Source organism: Ranitomeya imitator, chromosome 2 (assembly GCF_032444005.1).
Source record: "Ranitomeya imitator isolate aRanImi1 chromosome 2, aRanImi1.pri, whole genome shotgun sequence".
In the NCBI taxonomy this organism is placed as follows: domain Eukaryota; kingdom Metazoa; phylum Chordata; class Amphibia; order Anura; family Dendrobatidae; genus Ranitomeya; species Ranitomeya imitator.
Window position 1 is genome coordinate 546936148 of NC_091283.1, and position 26665 is coordinate 546962812.

General features: G+C 42.2%; 2 protein-coding genes across 2 annotated transcripts in view; one reads left to right on the forward strand and one right to left on the reverse strand.

The window, feature by feature from the left end:
- The first annotated feature begins 209 nt into the window (after nucleotides 1-209).
- On the forward strand, nucleotides 210-7149 carry LOC138664908 (tigger transposable element-derived protein 3-like). Its single transcript, XM_069751945.1, has 2 exons — nucleotides 210-347; nucleotides 3969-7149. Exons 1-2 carry the CDS (start codon nucleotides 329-331, stop codon nucleotides 5753-5755), a joined length of 1806 nt encoding a protein of 601 aa, XP_069608046.1. The 5' UTR covers nucleotides 210-328; the 3' UTR covers nucleotides 5756-7149.
- A 5048-nt stretch (nucleotides 7150-12197) lies between these two features.
- SNTA1 (syntrophin alpha 1) overlaps nucleotides 12198-26665 on the reverse strand; it is an 81448-nt gene continuing 66980 nt past the window's right edge. Inside the window, exons 3-8 of the mRNA XM_069751946.1 lie at nucleotides 24038-24239; nucleotides 22450-22636; nucleotides 22227-22357; nucleotides 16774-16970; nucleotides 16260-16447; nucleotides 12198-14288 (exon numbers count right to left, since the gene is read on the reverse strand). Of these exons, the coding sequence (XP_069608047.1) occupies nucleotides 14196-14288; nucleotides 16260-16447; nucleotides 16774-16970; nucleotides 22227-22357; nucleotides 22450-22636; nucleotides 24038-24239 (998 nt within the window). The 3' untranslated portion in view covers nucleotides 12198-14195. The remainder of the gene's footprint in view (nucleotides 14289-16259; nucleotides 16448-16773; nucleotides 16971-22226; nucleotides 22358-22449; nucleotides 22637-24037; nucleotides 24240-26665) is intronic.

Below are 26665 nucleotides of genomic sequence, written 5' to 3' on the forward strand. Positions count from 1 at the left end.
AGCATTGCGTGATAATACTAAGATTAGACCTAGTTTCCTGGAATCTAAAGAAATACCCAGGATCTGAGCCTGTAATACACAGCAACAGGAGATGGGGGTAATTTAAGGGGGTTCCCATCATCCCAGCACAGTCTAACAATTCGACCACAGCAGTACAGCTGTACTTTAATTCCCCCATAAGTCTTTGCAGATGAATCTCTTCCGGATCTCCGTTTGGGAAGGTTCATTCAACTCCTTGCAAGGGGCAGAGCAGTCTCTGATCGGCTGCTGACAGGGCCTAAAATACAAGGGGCCACTACTTTGTCCCATAGTAAAAAGTCCAGGACTCATGTCCTCCAATCAGACAGGTAGGTACAGGATAGCCTTTGTTCTGCGTCTCTCCAGACACACGAATGTCTGCTCTCGTCTGAACATTTCTGTCTTCATTTGCACAGTGATGTCTATTCCTGTTGGGCTTTATGCAGACTTAACGGCTTGTAACGTGTCAGAACGTATTAATGTGACTTGTGCATTGTTTATCGGAGCGAAGACAAGGTGTAAAATACATATGCGGGGGGGTTTCCTTATTATTAATAGTTCCGAAGACTTTCTTAAGACAAAGTTAAAGAGAAACGATCACCAATAAACATGACCAGACCTTCTACACAGTTCTAGGTAGCACATCTTTTAGGCTGCCGTCACACTAGCAGTATTTGGTCAGTATTTTACCTCAGAATGTGTAAGCCAGAACTAGGAGAGGAACAATCAGAGGAAAAGTATAATAGAAACATATGCACCACTTCTGGATTTATCACCCACTCCTGGTTTTGGTTTACAAATACTGAGGAAAAATACTGACCAAATACTGATAGTATGAACGTAGCCCTAAAGGGGGAGTCCATCTTCCAAAATTAGGACTAATAAAACATCAGACAATAATTGCAATTTAAATTGGACACCATTTATGTTGCATGGACAGTGGTTGAAACAGGTTATGGTCTATGCCTCTTTTCACATGTGCAGTCAGCAAACAATAGCGGGTATATCCTATTTTGGTCCAATATGTAGAACAAACCTGCCCATTCCTATCGGTGGGTTCAGCTTTCAAACAGACATCACAGACGCCATCCATGTTGCATCTATGTTCTGTCCATTTCAAACATGGAATAAAGCTTCGGTATATAACAGATTTTGAGGGTGTTTACCCTACTTTTAGCCCTTTGTGTTAGAGTTGAATAACCATATCATTTATCATCTGTAGGGGAAATCAGGGAGCTGACATCTTTCTGATTCCAATTCAGTTTGCAGGAGTCTTGGAGAGAAGTCCCCCATACGTGTCATGAGCTAATACATACCCAATCATGTGCTAAGGAGATCTTCTTATTTGTCATGTGACTGGCTAAAGATCTGCCTGCCAGGGGCCACTACATGCAGTATGACTTAGTAGTGAGAAAGACTTTAGGGTTCTGATCTCTGTGCAGCCATTTATAAAACCAACATACAGTAGTTAAGCCCTAGAAGCACCTAGAGGTCTTGTACGTTATGTTTATTTCTCTCCAAAAATAATATTGACAGGCCATCTTTTAATTAGTTATCTGATCAGAGACCAAATTACTAGAATCAGATTTCCCTCTAAACTAAATATAAACTAACAAAATACTTGCGGTCATGGAATCATAGAATGTTAGAGTAGGAAGGGACCTCAAGGGTCATCTTGTCCAACCCCCTGCTCAATGCAGGATTCACTAAACTATCTCAGACAGATGTCTGTCCAGCCTCTCTTTGAAGACTTCCATTGAAGGAGAACTCACCACATATCGTGGCAGCCTGTTCCACTCATTGATCACACTCACCGTCAAAAAGTTTTTTCTAATATCTAATTTGCATCTTCTCCCTTTCAGTTTCATTCCTTTGCTTCTCGTGTTTCCGTGTGCAAATGAGAATAAGGATGATCCCTCTACACTGTAACATCCCTTCAGATATTTGTAGACAGCTATTAAGTCTCCCATTAGCATTCCTTTTTGCAAGCTAAATATTCCTAGATCCTTTATTCTTCATCCTTCGCAGTTTTCACGTATTCCAGATGAGGCCTGGCCAAGGAGGAGTAGAGGGGGATAATTACTTCACGTGATCTAGACTCTATGCTTCTGTTAATTCATCCTAGAATTGTTTTTGCCTTTTTTTGCTGCTGCATCACACTGTTTACTCATGTGCAGCCTGTGATCTGTTAGTATACCCAAGTCTTTTTCACACGTACTGTTGCTTGGTTCTATTCTCCCAATGTGTAGATGTAATATTCATTTTTCTTGCCTGATAAAGAATCATACATTTATCTATTAAACACCATTCTATTAGTCGCTGCCCATTGTTCAAGCTTATCTACATCCTTCTGAATCCTTTCTCTGTTTCTTTTGCTCCTCTCTTTTCATTCAGAGTTTATTGTTTTTATTCTTCATTTCCACTTCTAATAGCAGGGTTCCCAAACAAATTAATTAGCTGCATATTTTTTCCTGGCAGTATATTTCCTATTCCAAATTACTCTACTATAGTTTAAAGCTTTCCTGATGAGAGTAACAAGGCATCTACCAAATATGTGTTTTCCTGTTTTCGTAAGATGCAACACATCTCTAGCAAGTAGTCCATCATACAGGTAATTCACTCCATGGTCAAGAAACCCAAAACATTGCTCACAGCACCATCAACATAGCCAGTTTTTCAACTGTAGAATCCTGTTCAATCTCGTTGGCCTATGTCCATCCACTGGGTGGATGGATAAGAAGACAACCTGCGCTCCCAGTTCCTTCATTTTTAGGCCTAGGTCTTCAAAGTCTCTGCATATAGTTTCCAGGTCCTTTTTTGCTGTGTCATTAGTGTATTAGTAGACGTGGGTAGTTATCTGTAACACTGAAGAGCCTTGATACCCTATGAGACACATCTTTGATTTGGGCACTCAGAAGACAGCACACTTCCTGTGAGGTAATGTCTGGTGGCAGATAGCTGCTTCTTTTCCTCTCAGTAGGGAATAATTTAGGTTATATGCTAGTAATCCATTGGCTTGATGCCACCTGACAATACAAAGGTGACATCAACCCCACAAATATTAATCCCACTTGCCACCGCTACAGAATTGGCGCATCTAATAGATGTGCCTTTTTTGAGCAACTGCGGGCTGCTAGTGTGGGACAATATCCATGGCCCCTTACCAGCCTGAGAATACCAGCCCCAGATGTCTGCTTTAGCTTGGCTAGTTGTCAAAAATGGTGAGGACCCCATGCCATTTTTTTGTATTATTTATTTAAATAATTTGGCGTGGGGATGGCGTGGTGATCCCTCTATTTTTGATCATCAGCCTTGTTGATGCTGGCAGCTGAGAGTTGCAGCCCCCAGCTTTGAGTTTTGCTTGGCTTGTTATGAAAAATACAGGGGAACCCACTCAGTTTTTTTTAATTATTTATTTAGAGCGCAGGTGCCAGCTGATGAATACTCACATCAGTCGCTCCTGCTCTCACTGTTTTATCAGCGGCAGCAGACGTTGGCTAATAGGAACAGTAGTCCCATCAGACGACACCAATAACCCGAGGTATCATTATACCTCCGATCAGAGGTGCTTGGCTCACGCTGTCATTTGATAGTGTGGGAACCGCAGCTGTCTGACTGGCCATGATGATTTTACTGCTGCTCAGAAGCAGTGTTTGCCGCACTGTCATGCACATTGTGTTTTTGTATGAGTTACTAAATAGAACAGATGGAGGGATGCAACATCTGCCCTTAACATACATGTGGTTGTTGTCAATATTAAACCTACTAAACCTTATTCAACCATTGTTCTGACATGTTATGCCCATAATCTCATGTGAACCCTATATTTCCCACTGACAGTGTTCGTAATTTTCTGTTGCGACTAACCTACATTTCCTAAATTGTCAATTCTTCACTTGATTTTCAATATTTGCGACATATTACAATATTTGTGTCATTTTCTATTATAGAAATGGATACTGTTAATCGTGTACAGACCTATAAGAAGAGACGAGATTCAACCCTGGCAGAAAAAGTGAAAATCCTGGAACTTCTACAACAACCTAAAGCATCTCAGTCATCAGTGGCTAGAAACATGGGACTTTCACAGTCAACAATTAGCCGTGTCATGAAGAAAAGAGAGGAAATCTTAGAACGTTGGAACCACAATGAGAACCCAAGCCGCAAACGTAATAGACCATTTAAACATGCCAAAGTAGATGAGGCTTTACTTGAGTGGCTACTCTTTGCCAAGGCCAATAAGTTGCCTATTTCTGGACCTATACTTATGAGGCAGGCTGAGGCAATTGCAAAAGAAATTGGGTGCCCACAGTTTAAACCATCAAATGGATGGCTATGGAGGTGGAAAGAAAGGTACCGACTTTTCTACAGAGCAGAAGTTTTACCAGGGGAGAGGCGGTTTGGGAGTATAGGTCAAGGTAAATATGTAAAACTTCTACCTAATGCTACACAGATGGTAAGACTAGAACTAAACAGTGGAGCAAAAGAAAAAAATGCTGGAAGTCACTTCAACTCTAAAGAACATATTCAAGGAGAAAGGAATGACCATTTGGTCTCAATGCTTTGTGGCCACTCTACTCAAGTAGATGGTTTAAGTAGATCTGCATTGCTAGCTCGAATTGCTAAAGATTATCCTTTAAATGACATTTTCTGCGCTGTAGGATCTCCATTTCTTTTTAGAATTCTGGCAAAGCAAGGGATGAACACCGAGCCAAAGGAAACAGTCTGCATCTGGTTCTGCTGCAACGTAAATGGGACAGAGAGACTTAAATTACTAGTTACTCACAATCTCCCTTCAAGAGCTCTTGGAACTCATTGCCTTTCTCCAGTGTCTCTTAAAGCTAGTAATAATGGTCATATGACTGATAATCTGCTCGTAGAGTGGCTCCTTAACTGGGATGCAAAACTTGATAGACAGGAAAGAAAAATTCTTCTGGCCTTTACAGCACATATTTCTGGACCAAAAGTGAAACTTAGAAATATCTCATTATGTATTTTTCCCAAAGAACATGTTTCATCCAACCATCGCTTTGGCGAAGAGTTAGTCAACGAGTTCAGTATTCTCTACAGAGAACTTCTTCTGGAAAGACTGCAAGAAGATACCACCACTAGTAGAAAGGCTGAGGTATCTTTGCTTCAAAACATGTGTGAGATATCACTTGTGGAGGCTAGCTACACCATGAATAAAGCATGGTTAAGAGTATCGTCTCATACAATAAAATCCTGTTTTCAAAAACAGGAAGGTATCAGAATTCTTTGCTCTGCCACACATGATCCGTCGGATGCTAGATCACATGAAGGCATATCCTTCCCCATTTTACAAAAAAGCAAAGGTAATTCTGCAAATTACACAGCATTATCAACAGGTCTGGTCCCCTATCGAACACTCACTATCAAGGAAGAGAATAATGAAAGCCTTGGATTCGAAACCATATGTAAGAAAGCATCATATCCAAATCAAAAACTAAAAGTTGACTTTTCATCCAATGAGGATCAGGCTTCGTACAGTGGTTTGGAGTCATATCCAAAACTATCGGGCAGTGAAGAAATATCTGCAGTTGTGGTTAAGTCTGAAGAGCCAACGCAGTGTGTAAGTGTTGAGGAAATCAGAGAAGCTTGTGATATAATCCAGCAATTTTTGTGCAATGAAAACCAAGATATGACTATTTTTTGTGCACTGCAAAGTCAAATCGAAAGATGTCTGACCAATTCAGCTATGGCAAAATCTTGTAATTAAAAATATAACAGTACTGTAATGGGACAAGGGGTGTCTTCTTTTCAGCTGAAGCTCGGTGGACATTTAAGTCTATCATTTTGTGGAAAGAGTAAATGGAAAAGCAAGCAAGCAAAAAAGACTAAGATCCAAAATTGTCTGCATGTACTATACATAAAGAAGATGTGACCAGTAGAACAGGACATGGAGTAACATGTTACTAGCTGGGTCTTCACTTTCAAGCTGTAGTCTTAACACAATAGTGCTACCCTAGGAACATCCCCAGAATGTCGGGTGCTATTAAGATGTCAGCCTATATCTATGGGAAGCTAACATTATTATACACTCTGTAAGAACCAATCAAGTACAGCTAGAAATATACAGGTTAAAAGTGATGTGACACTGATCCAAGGAAGATAGCTCTATCTATTATTCACATTTCTCCCCAACTCCCCCTCTCCCCCCACTGCGACTGTCAGTCATTGGTGGTGGGGGGTAATAGGTGGCATATTTGGGTGAAATTTCCACATAACACCTCCTTTTCCAGAACTGACGCTAACCTATAGATAAGAAGATCATCACGTGTATGCTTTCACCCCAATGGTTGTCATGAGCAAAGAATTTTATGACTTGCCCTACAATGAACAGCTCACCTTGTTTATACAAAGATGAATCATTATTTTAAGAAACCTGTTATCAAAAGAACTAGAAGTAATACAGAAGAGAAGAGACAACATACTGTATTAATTTAAAATGAGCACCATGTAATACAGGAAAGATATATATCTTGGTACCGTGTTAGCCAGTGGATACAAAAATAATTTAGAATTGAGAGTCCTCAGTGGTTGATACCTTTTAATGGCTAACGGAAAAGATGGTAACAAATTGCAAGCTTTCGAGACTACATACGTCTCTTCATCAGGCATAGACTCTGCCTGATGCAGAGACCTGTGTAGTCTCGAAAGCTTGCAATTTGTTACCATCTTTTCAGTTAGCCATTAAAAGGTATCAACCACTGAGGACTCTCAATTCTACATATTCTGATGGCACTGCAGGCAAATCAAACACCGCACATTACATCTGATTGATGGGGGTCCTGGCAGGAAGATTTTCTTTAAAAAAAAAAGTAATAAGTTGAGAACTCTTTTAATAAAGAAATATTTAATGTTAGTAAACTCTGCTAATAATTATGCATATTAAGCTTCTATCATGGTCATTTTTTTTATTTGATCATAATAATATTGCCAATATGACTGTTTTTACTGCCTTTTTATTGAATGGTATATATACAGTATATATGACTATTATATTCAGACCGCTTTACAATGGTGCTGTGCTTAGACACTTTGTATTTAGTTGACATTCCTTGTTTTGCTACTAAGTGTTGGAATAAAATTCCCAATGTTGTGAAGCTGCAACTGTTAAGAATCCTCCTCCATATCCTGCAGTGTAATTAAGCAGATCATAGATTTTTATAGTTTGTGTTCTGGGAATGAACAGTACAAGAGATACTGCCTTGAATCTTATCACACAGTCTCACTTTACAACTTTATTGCATCTCAGGCTTGCCATGTCCTTGTCCACCTTGACAAGCTTTGTAAGGCTGGATTCTGAGGGGCCCAATTGATTAAAAGTGGTGTTGGCACTTAATCATTAGGCGCATCTGTTTAATGGCATGCACCCCTGCCTAAAATGTACTCCAGTGAGGGGATGGGGTACATTTCTGGAGCAAGCGGTGTAACTTTTCATGAATGTGACAAGCTGGTGCACCCTCACCCGGTCTTGACTTTGCCATAGAGGGCCGGGACTGGCGTTAAAATGCCAAAATCTATGTATATTTACACAGTCAACAGAATTCTGGCATAAACAACTTAATGAATTTGCCCCAAAGTTTTTTTATGTAGATTTTGTTGAATGTTTTTCTTACAGTTTTTGCAGCTAAAGCCAGAACAAGATACAAAAAATTAATATCCATTCATGGTACACTTGTTCACAAGCGCACCACTCCTCAGCCATCTAGTTTAGAATTTAGAAGAGAGGTGCGTTTCTGAAGATAGTCAGCTCAAACTATTGGCATGGTAGCACCACTCAGCCAACCTGTGTGCTCTCCCATGCTGAAAGAAGAATATAAAATTATAAAAAATGAAAACAGCATAATGCTAGCTATAATTCAAAGGGGTAAAATACAGACTCATCTGGTGTAAGGACCATGGCACTTAGTTGCAGGTTATGTCATGATTCTGTAGCTGGATGTCCCGGGACCAGGGGCTGCTTCCCTGTCACTAGGGGGCACCCTAGCTCACCCTGTTCCTCAGATTACTTCTGATGGTGAAGACGCCGGGGCCACATACCTTGTCTTAGCTCCTGAATCCACAATCATTCTGTACCCTTCTCCCACCCTGGGAAGAGGGGAGAAGTAGTGTACTGTAATACATCAACCAGACTAACAAGGTAATACAAACAGGGATAATGAAAAATACCAAACATATAAATATACAGTATGAAGAAAATATCCAGCACTCGGAGAAAAAAATGCACGACTAGCTTGTATCACAGTTTGCTTGATAAACCTTGGAGTGCACAGGTTCTTCAGTGGCAACTTCAAGAACACATGGGTCTAACACATCCATAACATCCAAACTTTATTATAGATGAATCCATTAAAAGTTGATACAAGAGCCATAGATTGATGTAAAAGAGATGTCACCATGCATTGCAGTTTGACCTACACTAGTTCTTTATCTCTGTGTTTCCAGTGTGTGTGGTATCCGTTTTTTTTTTTCACGGCTGCCATATTTACCCCTTATAATCTATGCTGCTAAGAATATGCCCATGTTTTTATAAGGACCTTGTGACATTGCAAACACAAATGCTAATACAAGCTTATGGGTCCATGAAATGGATCGGATGTCATCGATGTGCTGTCCTTGTATAACATTGCAAAGTATATGAGAAGCTTAGTAATACATTTCTTTTTTTACCCATCTGTGAAAAACATTGATGACACCGATGGTAAAAATGGACACACTGATGACAGACTGATGATGGAAAACACTGATGGTACCGATGTCAGTTCTTCAACTTTTTGTGCTCTCCTGCAAACGGCGGGCATGTCAAAACTCTGTATCCACATACAACGCATGACCCTAAGTACCCAATGTTAAAGACAGGTACGCAGGACAACACAGGACGCATGCGGAAGTAGGTGGAGCAGAGGCGGAACTTAAGGGAGGACGTACGCAGCCATCCGCAGACCAGCCATACACAAGTGTGAACTTACCCTTAAAAATACAAGACAATCTTATATATCTGATGAAGGTTTTTTCCCAAAACTTTGTAATTTTATAGATAGTAAACCCACTGTATGGGTAGTTGATATGTTTATGTGCACTACCCTCTACCACCTCTGATACACTGTATTGGTGGTTGGCAACATAGACAACAAGCAGTAAGGTATAAAATTAAAAATCCCTGTGTTATTTCGAACGGCGAGCATTTTTAATAAGAGTTCAATTGCAAAGCTGCCTGTCTCAGTCATATTTGCACATTGTACCCACTTATAATTGTGTGTAACCAACGATAATTCATCCTCCTTTACGACAACTGTACATGCAGTACATAAATGTGGCAAATAATACAGAACTACAGATGCGTCTGAAAAGACAAGTGTGTCATTTTTACAGAACCGACTGAAATTTTGGTGATTCAACACCTTCACCCCAGAGCCTGTTTTGACTTTCCTGAGCAGGTCGAATTTGACAATTCTGACCAGTGTCAATTTATGTGGTAATAATTCTGGAATGCTTCAACGCATCCCAGATATTCTAGGATTATTTTTTGCGGCACATTATTCTTCATGCTAGTGGTAAACTTAAATCAATATTTTTTGGTCTTTATTTGTGAAAATATCGGAATTTTGGCAAAAATTGAGAAAATGTATCAGTTTTCAACATTATTTTTATGCCCTTAAACCAGAGAGCTATATCACATAAAATAATTAACAACATTTCCCTCATGTCTACTTTACATCAGCATCATTTTTGAAACATACTTTTTTGTTAGGATTAAAAATGTATCAGCAATTTCTAATTTTTCCATCAAAATTTACAAAAATAATTTTTTTTTAGGGACCAGATCACATTTGAAGTGACTTTGAGGGGCCTATAAGACAGAAAATACCCTACAGGTGCTTCACAGAGTTTTATAACTTTGTGCCGTGAAAAATGAAAAAACACATTTGTCCTGCAAAAATGTAACTTGAACCCGAAATTTTTCATTTTTAAAAGGGTAACAGAAGAAAATGGACCATATGATTTGTTGTACAATTTCTCTTGAGTACACCGATACCCCATATGTGGTGGAAAACTAATGTTTGGGTACACTGCCAGGATTGGAATTGAAGGAGCACCAATTGAATTCTGGAGAGCCATTTTAGCTGGAATAGATAGCAGATGCAATGTCACATTTGAAGACCTCCTGACATACCAAAACATGCAGAGTACCCCACAAATGACCCCATTTTTTGAAAACTACACCTCTTGAAGACTTAATCTAGGTGGTATAGTGAGCATTGTTAGCCCTCAGGCAATTCACAGAATTGTATAACATTGGCTAAGTAAATGGAAAATTACCATTTTTTAGACAAAAATGTAGCTTTGGCTTCTACTTTTTAATTTTCAAAAAGAATAACAGGAGAAAATGAATGGTACAATTTCTTACACATTTCCCCCTGAGCACACCAATACACCCCATATGTGGATAAAAAATACTTTTGAGGCACAGTGCAAACATCAGGAGGGAAGAAGCTCCATATTTGAGTTCAAATTTTGCTGGAATGGTTTGAGGGTGCTGTGTCACACTGGCAGAGCCCCTAAGGTGACAAAACAGTGGTACCCCTCCATAACCCCATTGTTCAAACTACACCCCCAAATGAATTAATCTAAGGCTGGGGTCACACTGCGTTAGTGCAACCCGTTTAGCGCTAAGCGCTAGCGGGTTGCGCTAACGCAATGTCTTTTTCGGGGTCGCGTTAAACGTCCCCGCTCTCGCAGATCAAGCAGCGTCCGAGGCGCTCTACAAAAGAACGGCACATCGCTAGCGCGTGCCGAAAATGACAATGCAATGCGCTTTAACATTGCGGGCAATGGGAGCGCTAACAGACGCGTTGCACGGCGTTAATTTCACCGTGCAACGCTGTCCGCTAGCGCTCACATTAAAACGCAATGTGAACCTAGCCTAAGGGTGCAGGGAGCATGTTGACACCACACGTACCTCACATAATTTTATACCATTTGGTGGTAAAGAAAGAATAATTACATTGTTACCACTAAAATATTCTGTTAGTCCCAAATGTAGTATTTTTATAATGGCTAATAGGAAAAAATGGACTCTATAGTTTGTTGTGCAATCTTCCCTGAGTGCGCCAATACCCTGCAAGTAATCATGAACTACTTTTCAGGAACAATTGAAAAGTTCAGAAGGTAAGTAGCGCCATATTATAGTGCAGATGTTATGGTTTGCGGGTGCCAAGACCCACTGGTAGATCCCGTGAGGTGCCAAAATAGCAGAACCCCCCATGCCAGAAGAGCAGAATGCCCCCTGACGTGACCCCATTTTGTAAATTATCCCCCTCTGGGAAATTATCCACAGGTGTAGTGATGATTTTGACTCCATTGGTGTTTTCTAGAAACGCAATAGCACTGCCCAGTACGTTGTAGTGTCAGTACATTGTAGTGTCCGGCACATTAAGTCCAGCTCATATTTCTGGAGATATTCATCTGTAAATTAGGTGGGCTCTCATCACTACAGAAATGCCAAACATCTGGCCGCTATATATGGTTTAAGCATACTGGGGCTCAAAAGGGAGGGGGGCATTTGGGTTTGGAGCGCAAAATAGGCAGATTTTTGGGGCAACAAGGAGTCATGGTGCTTTTCCAGAGCCTTTGTGCTACCAGTAACATAGAAGCCCCCTATATTTCCATTGAAAAATTATGGACCTGAGTGTGGACTTGCGTTTTTTGTCGATTGAGTTGAGCTTTTATTGTGAGCATTTTACATAACGTTTCGGATCACAGTTATCCGATGCTCTACGCTGAGCACTTACATCGGGGCTTCCATCTAAATCGTGTAACGTGATTCAGATGAAACCCCCGAGGGATCCATTCACTATAATGAGGCAGCAGAGTTACTCTGGACTCCTTCTGGCCTCTGTTCAGCGGTGTCCTTCTTTTCAAAGGTGCACAAAACTGTGTGTGCTGTTATGCATGCTTTAAAAGACAGGCACCGCAGGATCGCAGGTCAGACGGCGTCCACAGTGCCTCCATCTGCCTCATCATAGGGAATCTTCCACCGGAGGTTTCGTCTGAATCACTGCTCTTGTACTCGCATGATCGACCATGTCATGAACTTACGTCAAATGTTGTGAAGCGGTTAAAAAATTTATAAAAATGAAATAAAAACAATCAAATTCAAATTTTACAATAGCTTTATTTATAATTGTAACAAACGAGAAACAAATAGTAATTGTGCGGCTAACATCTGGTTGAATGAATATCAGATTAGAGCCATGATCAGTGAAAATGAAGATGTGACAGCCTTTAGTCTGTAACTCTGTGCTATATATATGTAAATAAATGGTATTTGCATAGTAATATTATATATTACTATAAGAATACAATACTATTTATTTACCAGTTAGACATATTTGGGCCACATGCACATGGCAGAGGTGTACTACCTAAAAGCCATAAGTATGGCATCCAATCGAAATAGCCTCTGTATGCGTCACTTGTATATGCAGAATCTTAAAGGGAATCTGTCAGCAGGTTTTGAGAGGAGCACTGAATGGTAGCAGTCTGTGTACTCTGTGCATAGGCAGAAAGTTGTTAATCCCTGGTTTGGGTGGGCTTACACAGAACAGGAGGACTACATGGCACGAGAAAACTAGTCGTATAGTGATAATCTCCTGCTGATAAGACACTGATTTAATAACATCAACAGCAAGCAGGCCAATAAGTGATGCATCTCTGTCCTTACATCATGCTGCTCTCAGATTAAATAGGAAAATCCTGCTGACAGATTCCCTTTAACAGGGTTATCCAGTGAGTGCTCATGGTGGAATAGAAAAATTAAAGAAACCATACCCACTTGACCAAACTTTTGCAGATCCCGTTCTGATGCTTACCGGGTCCCTTTGGGTCCCTACCTCCTGGTCCTGTCTCCACACACAGGAACTGCCCACTCATTCATTCACTGGCGGAGACCATTGGGACTCAGTAAGATTTGGAACAGGAGCAGCAGGTATCGGTGACGGTCAGTATGGCTTCTTTTGGTTTTTAAATTACTCTGACCCCATTTCAAAAAATGTATTCTCCGCTGAACAGGCCCAAGCACGAGACTGTGCTGAGCCGTAATACAGCGGTGTACCCAGGACCTAAGGGTGGTGTTCACATAGGCTTTACCAGAAAGCAGTCAGCTCATTAAATCCTAAAACCTCCTATATAATCCCCTTATAATATACGTGCCAGTCTCCTGGGAACTGAGGTCTAGGCTGCTGTTTGCAGGTTCTACTAGAATAATTTAACAGTGGGTGTGCAAAGTAAGACAAACCATTTCTGACTCCTTCCTATATCTCATCTGCTGGGATCATATGAAATATTGGGAACAACGACAATCCAATCATTATTTTCATATTTAAAGAAGCTTCCATGATTAGAAAAGGGTCCGTCTTTTCAGATAGAGCGCCACGTTTATCTCCAGACTGTGTCCGGTATTGCAGCTCTTTATTCACTTGAATGGGGGATAAGCTGCGGTACTAGACAAAGCCCGTGGAGAAAAAGAAGACTCTATTTACGCTTAAAATTATATTTTTTTATAAAGGTTGGTTCTGCCCACAAAACTGCTGTCTTGGCTGCAGATATATAATTAGTACTAATAAAATGGCGGGCAGATCATGCAATCCAATGGACGGCTACCACCTCCTATGGCCCAGAGACCCATTGGGCCACTTACTTGTCAAAAGCATAGTTCTGACTGTAATAAAAATTAAATATATCAGCTCTGAATTCTGTATGGATATACACATATATATATTTATATATACTTATAATAAAAATCACAAATTGTAAAGTCAAGAGTGAAAATAAGATTCTGGCATAGACTATGCATTCCTGCAGCTTGTGTCAAGGACATCTGATTGCAGAAGTCATCTGAAGGCACGGACAGTCTTGTCTCCTCCAGACGATCAAACTCACACGACGCATAAGGCACTAAATTGCTGAGAGCGGAGTGTGTGCACCACATTATTCTCACAGTGTGCTGCGCACCAGAGCATTTATTATGGCAAACCGCAGCTCTTCCAGCATTGGCAGCTACTTAACCTATCAGTCCATCTGTGCTTCCTTCAAGTTGGGTTAGTGCATGGACCACGTAGGTTCTCAATTCATTCTCTCCAGGCCCTTTGGTTTTAGGATAAAAGACCAAGGCGAGATATCTTGGCTGACAAGAAGGAGTGAATGATGAAGACGATGGTTTTGGGGCAAGAGTGAAGATCCAGTTGCTAGAAGAATCAAAAATATAAAATAATAATATGAATCCTTTGCCCATCAGATTCAACATTCAATGAAACATACGGCCAATTTTTCTCGACTTCTAACCACGCTAATTACAGAAACTTTCTTATAGGACCACATACACACTGGATTCAAGATGGCTGACCCAACATTTAATGTGTGCGGCAGCATGATCTTAGAGGACCACATACACACTGGATTCAAGATGGCTGACCCAACATTTAATGTGTGCGGCAGCATGATCTTAGAGGACCACATACACACTGGATTCAAGATGGCTGACCCAACATTTAATGTGTGCGGCAGCATGATCTTAGAGGACCACATACACACTGGATTCAAGATGGCTGACCCAACATTTAATGTGTGCGGCAGCATGATCTTAGAGGACCACATACACACTGGATTCAAGATGGCTGACCCAACATTTAATGTGTGCGGCAGCATGATCTTATAGGACCACATACACACTGGATTCAAGATGGCTGACCCAACATTTAATGTGTGCGGCAGCATGATCTTATAGGACCACATACACACTGGATTCAAGATGGCTGACCCAACATTTAATGTGTGAGGCAGCATGATTTTATAGGACCACATACACACTGGATTCAAGATGGCTGACCCAACATTTAATGTGTGAGGCAGCATGATCTTATAGGACCACATACACACTGGATTCAAGATGGCTGACCCAACATTTAATGTGTGCGGCAGCATGATTTTATAGGACCACATACACACTGGATTCAAGATGGCTAACCCAACATTTAATGTGTGAGGCAGCATGATCTTAGAGGACCACATACACACTGGATTCAAGATGGCTGACCCAACATTTAATGTGTGAGGGCCTTTAAATTCTCACCCGTCAGAGAATGAACACTTTTGGTGCACTTTATTACAGCACTCCCATTTAGCTATGTTTGGTGCTACTAGTTGGAATTTGGTAACCGACAGTATGAAACCATTTTAACCAATACATGATGATATTATACAACCCCAGCTTAATCAATTCACAACCTGTGTTCAAATAAAAACGGTGTATACTTATGTTCCAGGGAGAGTGCTATTGCGGTCAATGGCCACTCTGTGGCTGTAGCTCTTCAATATTTAGTCCAGTGAAACTATACTTGGGCACTGTATGGTACCCACTTTTACTTGCACCGTCACTGGAGAAAACCTCACAGCGGGCAGACCTGTACCCTACGGTCTGACAACCTCTTTAAGTGGACTCTGTATGGGCAGTATTAATAGCACACTTTATGGCAGTATTTTTGACCATTGGCAGTATAATCTGTTTTATGCATGCAGGACGTACTGGAAAATTATGCTACTTTTCTACTAGTTTTGCTGCTTCACAATCTTATCACTTAACAAGTTTTCATTGATAAAAGTAAAGCATTTCTTAGGCTGCTTTCACACTAGCGTTCGGCAGGGCTGTGGAAGAAAGCCTTCTTCCTCCGTGAAGCCTCTTCCTTCAGCTCCGCATATGTCTGCATGCATCCTGCGTACCCTATCTTTAACATTGGGTACGCAGGCCATGCGGATGCCTCCACATGCATCGTTTTGAAGCTGCGCCAACCTGCGTCAAACGCAACATGTTGGATTTTGTTGCGGTCGGCGCAGCTTCAAAACGACGCATGCGGAGACATCCGCATGGCCTGTGTACCCAATGTTAAAGATAGGGTACGCAGGATGCATGCAGATGTATGCGGAGCTGAAGGAAGAGGCGCAGCAGTGGGTGGGGCTTCACGGAGGAAGAAGGCTTTCGTCCGCAGCCCTGCCAAATGCTAGTGTGAAGCTAGCCTTAAAAAAACTAGATATTTTGTACTCTGAAACCCTACACAAATAGCAATTGTGAATCTGGGTTTAAGAATGGTTGGAATAATGCCATAAAGATGTGGGCAAGGTTGCAGTGGTGTCTTAGAAAATTAATTGCATTCTTTACGTACAATTTCTCCTTCCGGTTTGCCAAAGTCCAGATACAACATTCTGGCTCCATCGTCAGAGGACATCCGAAGTCTCTCAAAAGGTTTCTGGAGATGGATGACCCTGTTTAGTCCAGGTTCTTCGGTAAACAGAGTGAATCCTTGGTCAATGTGTATGGAAAGTGCGCACTCTTTTCCTCCCCATGTACATGCTTGTGAAAGACAAAGGCACATAAATAAGCATGATGATATCAAAGTTTGGGCCCGATATTCACATAAGCAAATGGTAAAGTTACTCCCATGCCTGCAAGTAGTTGAAGTCAAAGAGTATACATGTACTAGAGTTATATCTTTCTTTTCCACCCGGCCTTGTGATATTCATTCCCTGCTTACTTGCTTACCCATAACCCCTCCTTGGATACTTCCACTAACGCCGGTGTTTCTCACATTGCATTTGCAAGTGTTACACTGGCTTAATACCCACCCACAAACTTGGGCAGAGGGTGCAGTAGTCCCAGGTTAAACATATCACACCTACCTGTGGTCACCTCTTGTATGAGCTCAGCAGCATTGTGGCACCCATCCACTAAAGCCCGAGTCCACTCTGCCAGGTCTCGCTGAGTCTCCACACTAAACAAATGTGTCTCCACCCCTTTCTGGGTGCCAGAACGGAGGGCAAATGTCAGCTCTGTGTTGTACAATGAGGTGCTCTTTGGAGGCCCAGAATGTACGAGTCTATGAAATTATTGGAAAAAAAGCAATATGTTAGGTCACTACAAACCAGTCAGTGGCCAACTAAGCTTGGTACACCAGGTGTTTCCAGTTGTATCTCATGCAATAGGTGATGTCAAACCCAGAAATAATGGAGATAACTGCTGAAATATGCTCTAGCCAAACAGGCACATACTGCTACATTGCAAAATGAATAATATGGCTCACATACTTTCCTACCCATTAATTCGTGTCCAACTGTTGGAAGCTCTGTAGGCCAATTCACCGTTTTTTATGCCTTCTTTCAATTTCTTGATTTTATTTTTATGGTACCTAGACAACAGGTCTTTCGTCTCCCTTGTTTCCGTTTTCACAGACCATTCTGACTAGAATTTCCCATTCTAGCGAATTTGCCATTATCACATGACCAAAATAGGTCAGTTTCTATCTGGTGGTCTTACCTTCCAGGAACAATTCTGGATTTATATGATCAAGAACATCTTTGTTGATGATCCTAGCAGTTCATGGGATTCATAGAAGTTTTTTCCAGTACCACAGCTCAGAGGCATCAATTTTTCGTGTATCTGCTTTTGTGAGTATCCACATCTCACAGCCATATGTCACAATTGGGAACACAATGCAGTGTTTAGCCTTTGTCTGACAGTGACTGAGATGTCATTGCACCTTGGTCTATGGTCTTGGCCTATGTTCACCATGGATGCACACCCAGTGCTAATCGATACCACTATGGTTAATGAGGTGCTCAAGAAAAATAAAGCTTTTGACCACTTTTATTTCTTCATTGGTGATCTTTATATGGACTTCTTCGTTTGTGGCAGTCATGATCCTGGTCTTCTTGACGTTCAGGTAAAGTCCCATCTTCTTGATTTCTTCTCAACTTCAGAATCAGCTTCTTCAAATCGTTCTCACTATCTGCCAACAGGACTGTATCATCTGCATATCTCGGATTACTGATGGTTCTTCTGCCTATTTTCACCCTAACACTCGAATCATCCAAGTCCATTTTCGTCATGATTACTTCTGCATACAGGTTGAAAAGAAAAGCAGAAAGGATGCAAATCTGTCTTAGACCATCCTGATTTACAGAGTGTTCGCTGTATGTATGTGTCACGCTCACGCCCTGACTGGTGGGCGTGAGCTCGGGGGTTTGTGGCCCCACTGTGCCACAAACCATACTACCCTGGAATGGGCGTGACTATGACAGCTGCCTGGGTTTTCACTGGAGCCTCTGATGGTGAGGTCAGGCTTGTGCAGCAGGCAGCTGCCAGGTGCTACTCCAGGGTGGCTGTGGCTGCTGATCCCACTTGGAGAACAAGAACACTAGGACAGGTGCGAGCATCAGGCAGGACTGGCAGAAGAGCACGGCTGAATCTCAGACGAGTAGGCTGGCACAGCTGAGACATAGGGTTGACAGAGACACGGCAGAGAACACAGTGCTGGCAGAGACACGGCAGAGAACACAGGGCTGGCAGAGACACGGCAGAGAACTCTGGACTGGCAGGGATGGCAGGAACACAGGACTGGATGGTGTGGTGTATGAAGGAACAGGTAGGGACCTGTTCACACAGGAGGTGTAGGTATGGATATGTAGTATGAAGAAACAGGTAAGGACCTGTTCACACTGGAGATGCAGGTAAGAAAACAAGCAGAAAGGAATGAAGTATGAAGGAACAGGTTGGGTCCTGTTCACACAGGAGATGCAGATACGGAAACAAGCCAGAAGGGAAGGAGAATGAAGGAACAGGTTGGGACCTGTTCACACAGGAAGAAAAGTGCAAGGCTGCAGTTATGAGCGGAAGAGCAGCAAGAGATAGCACAGCAAGAAAAGCTAAGCAGAGCAGAACTGCAAGGAATGCGGAGAGGAGCTGCAGCAAGAGATTTCTGCAGAAGCTAAGCAGAGCGGAGCCACAAGGAATGTGGAGAGGATCTGCAGCAAGAGGTTTCTGCAGCAACGGGAGCAGAGTAGAGTAGAACGGAGCAGAACCGCAGGAGTGCGGAGCAGAGGTAAAACCACAAAGGTACAGAGCAGGCAGAGCCGCAAGAGTGCAGAGCATAAGCAGACTGAGAACACAAGGACAGACACAGCAGGGAAGGAAGCCACAGACAAGGAGACCGAAATAAGACTAAGTACAGACAAGGCAATGGAACAAGACACAGGGACAAAGACACAGGGACCAGGATATTCTGCCTCCTGGAGGGCGGACAACAAGATCAAGGCAATAGCACAGAGAAAAGCCTCCAGAGAAGGAGTAACTCAGAGCAAGGCCTGGCAAACTCAGCAGCTAAACACAAACTGAGCTAACACATTGCACAGGCCCAGTCCACAGGGTGGAGCTGCACTATATACTGGAGGCCTCTTGGTAATTGGTCAGGAACAGATTAGACAGATGCACCTGATTCTTATAAGAACCAGAGAGTTCAGGAGACCCCCCCCCCCCTATACACATAGCCATGAAGCATGCAGAGAGCAGAGGCACAGAATATGGAGCTGGCATGAAACAGAAACCGCGACATGACCTGGAGCAGTGGGTAAGATAGTGTGAGAGATGCGAGGACATGCCATGATGCCAGCAGAGTTGTTACAGTATGTGGTGGTTAGTTAGGGGGTATTGATGAGGTTATGTCCCAGGTTTGATGTGTGTCAGGATTCAACGCTAAGCCCTCAGAACAGCTACTGTGGAAAAAGTCACCAAAATATGGCTGCTGGCTGTGATAGAAAGGAGTTTGCAGATTGCAAAGCTAAGTAGACACAGACCATTCAGAGTGTTCATTCTGAGCCCTGCCCATCAAAAGTGGGCATCTGAACATGTAAAGCGAGCCACTGGACAATGAAAGAAGGCATGCGATTTCTTCAGGTGGACAGACGGGAGAGCGTGTGGCCTAAATGGGAAGAAATGGCACCACTTTGGGAGCAATATAAGCCAGCGGATGTAGCGAAATGATCTGGGCAATACTTTTCTGGAAACCGTTGGGTCCTAGCAGTCATTTTAATGTCACTTTGACACATACCTTCTTTAGGATCTATTACGTGAAACCCACCCTTGTTCACTTTCACCTGCACAGATGAACCCATAAGGCATGGGATAACACAAAGTATCTAGCAATTTTCTGATAGCAGGCTGGAGTAGGCAGAGTTGGCAGCCTCCTGTGGCATTATTGGGGAGGAGACAACTTCTGGATTTCAGAAAAGATTTTGATGACAGTTTATGCATATAGATGGTGACTGGGGCTATTATGCAAACACTATTACTAACTTTGTTTTTGCTACATGTTATTTAACCTCTGGAAATTGAATGCACCCAACTGATCCAGTATCACTGGCACATAAAGGAAAAGTCAGCCACACATGCCTGGGGCAAAGACTGGCAGCCAAAGGTTTCACTAATAGTCAATTTTAGGTTTGCTTGGTTTTCATGTTCTGCAACTATTCCTTATTACAAATTATATTTGTTGGTATTATTATAAACTGCCCAAATACTGAAACAACGCAGAACATTATGTTATTAGCAACGTGGGAAAAGTGTCGTTTAAAAGCAACATAAACGAAAACCGATAACATGTTATTCATGTAACCCGCCACTAGGTGGCAGTAGATTCGTATAAATGAAATTTCATGATGACATTTTATGTGAGGAAAATAATAAATTCTAGATGTTTATACTTTTACTATACCGTCCTGCACGAGATGAACAAATCTTGAAAAAGTCTCTAAAGCATGAATCATCACCGATCCTTACAAATCCCAGCAAAAGAAGCAAAGACACAACTTTTTTTCTTACAATTCCTTGTGTGGGAAGAATTCATGTTTTTCAACCAAAGATAGTAGTTATGTACTAACTATTATTTAGTTTATGGAGCAGTTAGTGTAAATTAATATTCACATAACATATTAGGAAATTACAATTCACTTATTGTTTTGTTATTAATAGGAATGGAACTAAAATAATCTGTAGATTCCAGACTACAGGCTGCCATATAAAAGCCTATACTCTGCTGGAATTCTACAGAAAAGCTTTATGTAACTGGAAATATCCAGTAGCCCTGTAGATTACTTTGAATTAGAACACGCTATTAAATATAAAATGGCCTGACGTATTTCTCCAAGACTATCACATTGATATTAATGTTTCAAAAGTGGCGGTCTCGCTACATTGAGGGGGCCACAACCAATTCATGTGCACTGAGCTGTAGTATTACAGCAGCTGGAGAGTGACTGGTTGCTAACCACTGATGTACTCTATTAATACAACGTAGCAGAGGTGTAACTTGAATCTCCTGGGCTCCAGTGCAAATATAAGGTTTAAGAGGACCTTTCAACACATTTTTCATCTTGAATTGGACATATGATGGGTGCAGAGTGGAATAAAACATTTTTTATTTTTTTAAATTCGCATCTCTGTTGCAGACATATTAGCAATGGAAGTATTTGGCACCATGTTCTTCCTCCCCTGTATGATGCTGACCAATCATAAGCAGGCAGCAATGCACACGCCCCCACAATGGCTTAGAGCAGGTTTCTCAGTGTGAAAGAAGTCATTATGTCTGCTGTTTTCAAGCAACTTGTACTCGCTCTCACACAAGAATAAACTCCCTGTTCTGGACTACCCCTGTGTGAGATGTAATGATACCCTACTGCCTGCTCTAATCTCACTGCAGAGTAATTACAAGTTGAGCACAACAGCAATGAGTGTGATCACTGTCATATGTCCAGAGGTGACCCTGCTATGAGAGGAGGAAAGCTGATAAAAAGGTTTGCAATGTGGCACAGCTAAACTCAGCTGCACTGCTCCTGCCCCCGATGCTGATTCAAACATAAGATTAGGGCAGGGGGGTCTGTTGAAGACCACCGTGACTGTTATTATGGCACTCTCTTGAAACCCAGTCTGTGGCTGTAACCGCGCCACCGGCACTGATTGACAATAATTAGAATTAGACCCGGCTGAGAGTCAGGGCCAGGGGTGCGGTTACAGTGGCCGCTCTCTATACACAGAGCGGTGACTGAACCTATGCCTGTGCCACCCCTGTGACTGAAACCCGAACGATCCGGGGGGGGAATAAAGTTAATTTTCTCCCGGCAGAGTGGCTCAATGTGCAAGCACTGGATAGGTTCAGAATGCTAAAAACCTTCAAATGGACCACATACTGTATCTACAGGTTAACAGTGTTTTTTCACGTGACAGGTCCCCTTTAAGTAAGGAAAAATAATTTGTTCCCAAAGGTGGACAACTGAAGACCTTCTCAGTGGCATTTTTCAGGTACCTGGTGGCAATCAGTGGGTGGCAGAAAACAGGTTTACTGAAGCCATCTCTGGTGTGAGGGAGGCTGTTATATAGTAAAAGATCTTTTTCTGTGAGAATTGCCAAGAGTTTCTGTTTTTCATCTTGTGGCAGCTACAAAAAAAAAATAAACATCAATAGCCAAAAGGAGAGAACATCCAACAGCAGCACGTTTTGATCAGCATAGCTCAGACAATAAGCCATACCTGTTCTGTCAGCCAGCCCATGGATTTAATATCCTTGCCCACAACCTGTTTGACGTCTTCTCGGACTCGTGGCATCAGAGCATTGACATTGGCATGTATGGCGCTGAACCAGGACTGGGCTGTACCTTCATCCTTTGCTCGTAGGAAAAGAACGTCTCTTCCATCTGCTGAACAAATCTCCAAGTACCTGCATAAAAATACAGACAAACCTAATCAAATAAAAAGATATTGTATGTATATGGTTCCATCCTGGAACTTGAAGTGACCACTCTCCTGACTGCAGTCACTATTAGGCGGGCAGCACTAACCAGTCTATACTGCCTGCAATGCCTCCCAAAGCAATGTGACAAGCATGATCATAACTGAGGTGGCATTACATGGCAGACATAGAATTTGTACACTTATGGGGCACTGTGCAGGGGTTGATATTGGCACTATGGCTGATCATAAGGAGATATTATGGATGTAGTATTTATAGGCTTTATTATGACGGCACTGACTGTAAGGCCACATTCACATGTTCAGTATTTGGTCAGTATTTTACCTCAGTATTTGTAAGCCAAAACCAGGAGTGGAACAATCAGAGGAAAAGTATAATAGAAACACGTCACCACTTCTGCATTAATCACCCACTCCTGGTTTTGGGTTACAAATACTGAGGTAAAATACTGACCAAATACTGAACATGTGAACAAGGCCTAACTGGCAAGTACACAGGTCCCTATTCTGTATATGAACTGGAAATGCATTTCATTTCTTTGGAAACAGTCTTGAGTTCATCTTGAGGAAGGCAAAAGAGGATCAGCTTAAGACAACCCTCCAGTCTAAAAGGCCTCCATGATGTGGCCGCCGCAGTCTTTTTCTCTATGGAGGGTGACTGACATGCCCACTGTCCTCTGATGGGCCGATGCCAGTGACACAGAAGGAATGGATACAGCGCTAATATCATAGGTGGGGGATGGGGAGGGGATTTTGTACCACTGAAAAACATGGACTGGAATGGAGGGACCATGAAATTTAATTCAAAAGGGGGCATCAAGTATGTTGACTAGGTATGATCATTGGACTGCTGTTGATTTAAGAATATAAGACCTAAGATTTTTTACAGCAACACATACTGCTGAAAATAGCAATGAAACTAGCGTCTATATGCCACTCATCTCTGCTGCACAGCACTGGATGGATTATGTCCTCATTCCTCATGTGCTGTGAACTGCAGCAATGTCTCGGTCTCAACCTCAGGTAACCAGAGAAATCCTAGGCAAGGGGCCAGCTAAAAAATTGGGTAGGAAAAGATGAAAGCCGAGGTTATATGTACTATAACTAAAGCAACTGTTATATAGCCCATGAGAAGGAAGCAGAATTTAGGGTGGACCAATAACCCTTGGCTATAGGATTCGTGGACCTCTTATGGATGAGCAAAAAAGGTTTAATAGCATATTGGTAGGGAAAGACACGTGCTAAGGCCTTCTTTCCTGGAATAGTATGTTGAGGAGAAATTCACCAGCATCAGTAGGAGGCCTTTTAGTCTCTTCCGTATATATGCTGCAACGAGAATCCTAAGCTTCAGGATTATCCCTTTTCTCACCTGGGCTCAGGATCAGCAGGTAAGAATGTGCGAGATACATAACACATCTTCAGCGGTATGCTCTTCCCATCCTTGATGTCCCGAGGAGGTAAGGCTGGAGAGTTCTTCTTGTGAGGAGGCGCTGGTGATGTGCCTTCCCAGCTCACTGGACCACCGGAGGTTGAGCCTTTGAAGAAGGGAGATATCTCCTTCATGTACTTCACTGTGGGGACAAAATTATGAATACGTAGTACATTAACTATGCAATGAAATAGGAAGACAACTCCAGGCCTATACTATATGAATAGCAGGTCTGTCACTGGAAACATTATTGCTTCATGCCCTGGAGATAGTGTTCAACCCTTGACTTAGAGACATGTCCTGTTACTGGTAGATTTCATCCTGACATTAATGAACATCATCCAAAATACCGTGCCTAAATGTCAGCCGGCAAATATGCGCATATGCATAAAATATATTTAAGTTTTCAGTATTTTTTAGCAGATGATGTCAGTTCCTTTATGTCAGTGCTGATGTGAGAATGTCTATGTAGCAAGATTTTACAATGGGTGCCTAGTAAAAGCACATACAGTGGGTACAGAAAGTATTCAAACCTCTTTAAATTTTTCACTCTTTGTTTCATTGCAGCCATTTGGTAAATTCAAAAAAGATCATTTTTTTTCTCAATAATGTTCACTGCACCCCATCTTAACTGAAAAAAAAGAAATGTAGTAATTTTTGCAAATGTATTAAAAAAGAAAAACTAAAATATCACATGGTCATAAGTATTGAGAAACTTTGCTCAGTATTGAGTAGAAGCACCTTTTGAGCTAGTACAGCCACGGGTCTTCTTGGTAATGATGCAACAAGTTTTTCAGACCTGGATTTGGGGATCCTCTGCCATTCTTCCTTGCAAATCCTCTCCAGTTCCGTCAGGTTAGATGGTGAACGTTGGTGAACAGGCATTTTCAGGTCTCTCCAGAGATGCTCAATTGGGTTCAGGTCAGGGCTCTGGCTGGGCCAGTCAAGAATGGTCACAGAGTTGTTCTGAAGCCACTCCTTTGTTATTTTAGCTGTGTGCTTAGGGTCATTGTCTTGTTGGAAGGTGAACCTTCGGCCAAGTCTGAGGTCCAGAGCACTCTGGAAGAGGTTTTCATCCAGGATATCTCTGTACTTGGCCGCAATCATGTTTACGTCAATTGCAACCAGTCCTCCTGTCCCTGCAGCTGAAAACACCCCCATAGGATGATGCTGCCACCACCATGTTTCATTGTTGGGATTGTATTGGGCAGGTGATGAGCAGTGCCTGGTTTTCTCCACATACTGCATACTGCTTAGAATTATCACCAAAAAGGTTCATCTTCATCTCATCAGACCAGAGAATCTTATTTCTCATACTCTGGGAGTCCTCCATACATTTTTTAGCAAACTCTATGCGGGCTTTCATATGCCTTGCACTGAAGAGAGGCTTCCATCTGGACACTCTGCCATAAAGGCCTGACTGGTGGAGGGCTGCAGTGATAGTTGACTTTGTGGAACTTTCTCCCATCTCCCTACTGCATCTCTGGAGCTCAGCCACAGTGATCTTGGGGTTCTTCTTTACCTCTCTCACCAAGGCTTTTCTCCCACAATTGCTTAGTTTGGCTGGACGGCCAGGTCTAGGAAGACTTCTGTGGTCCCAAAGTTCTTCCATTTTAGGATTATGAAGGCCACTGTGCTCTTAGGAACCTTGAGTACTGCAGAAATTCTGTTCTAACCCTGGCAGATCTGTGCCTTGCCACAATTCTGTCTCTGAGCTCCTTGGCCAGTTCCTTTGACCTCATGATTTTCATTTGGTCTGATATGCACTGTGAGCTGTGAGGTGTTATACAGACAGGTGTGTGCCTTTCCAAATTAAGTCCTATCAGTTTAATTAAACACAGCTGGACTCCAATGAAGGAGTAGATCCATCTGAAGGAGGATCACAAAGAAATGGACAGCATGTATGTGACTTGAATATGAGTGTCTGAGCAAAGGGTCTGAATACTTGTGACCATTTCAGTTTTTCTTTTTTATTAAATTTGCAAAAATTTCTACATTTCTGTTTTTGTCAGTCAAGATGGGGTGCAGAGTGTACATATATGTATAATGTGAAAAAAATGAACTTTTTTGAATTTACCAAATGGCTGAAATGAAAGAAAGAGTGAAAAATGTAAAGGGGTCTGAATACTTTCTGTATCCACTGTAGATTGGAGGGGTGTAAGAGTGTTCGGCTGGGTTCACATTTAGTTTTGGCAGTCCGTTAGACGGACTACGTTACACCGCGGCATAACGCGGTGTAACGTAGTCCATTAACGCCGCCATTAAGTTCTATGTCGGATGCATCGCTAGCGCACGCCCACAATGGGCGTGTGCTAGCCATGTGCCGTCATTGAGTGACGGACCCTGAGACGCAGGCTGCAGCGTTTCCGGGTCCGTCACTGCTAGCGCAGATAGAGCTAGCAGATGTTCTATCTGTGCTAGCGATGTGACAAGTCGGCACTTGCGTTAACAGCAGCCCGTTAACGTATGTGTTGAACGGGCTGCTGTTAACGCAGTGTGAACCTAGCCTTAGAGGGGAGGCCACAGAACAGGGGGTTGCAGTAGTTGAGGCAGGAGATGAAGAGGGTA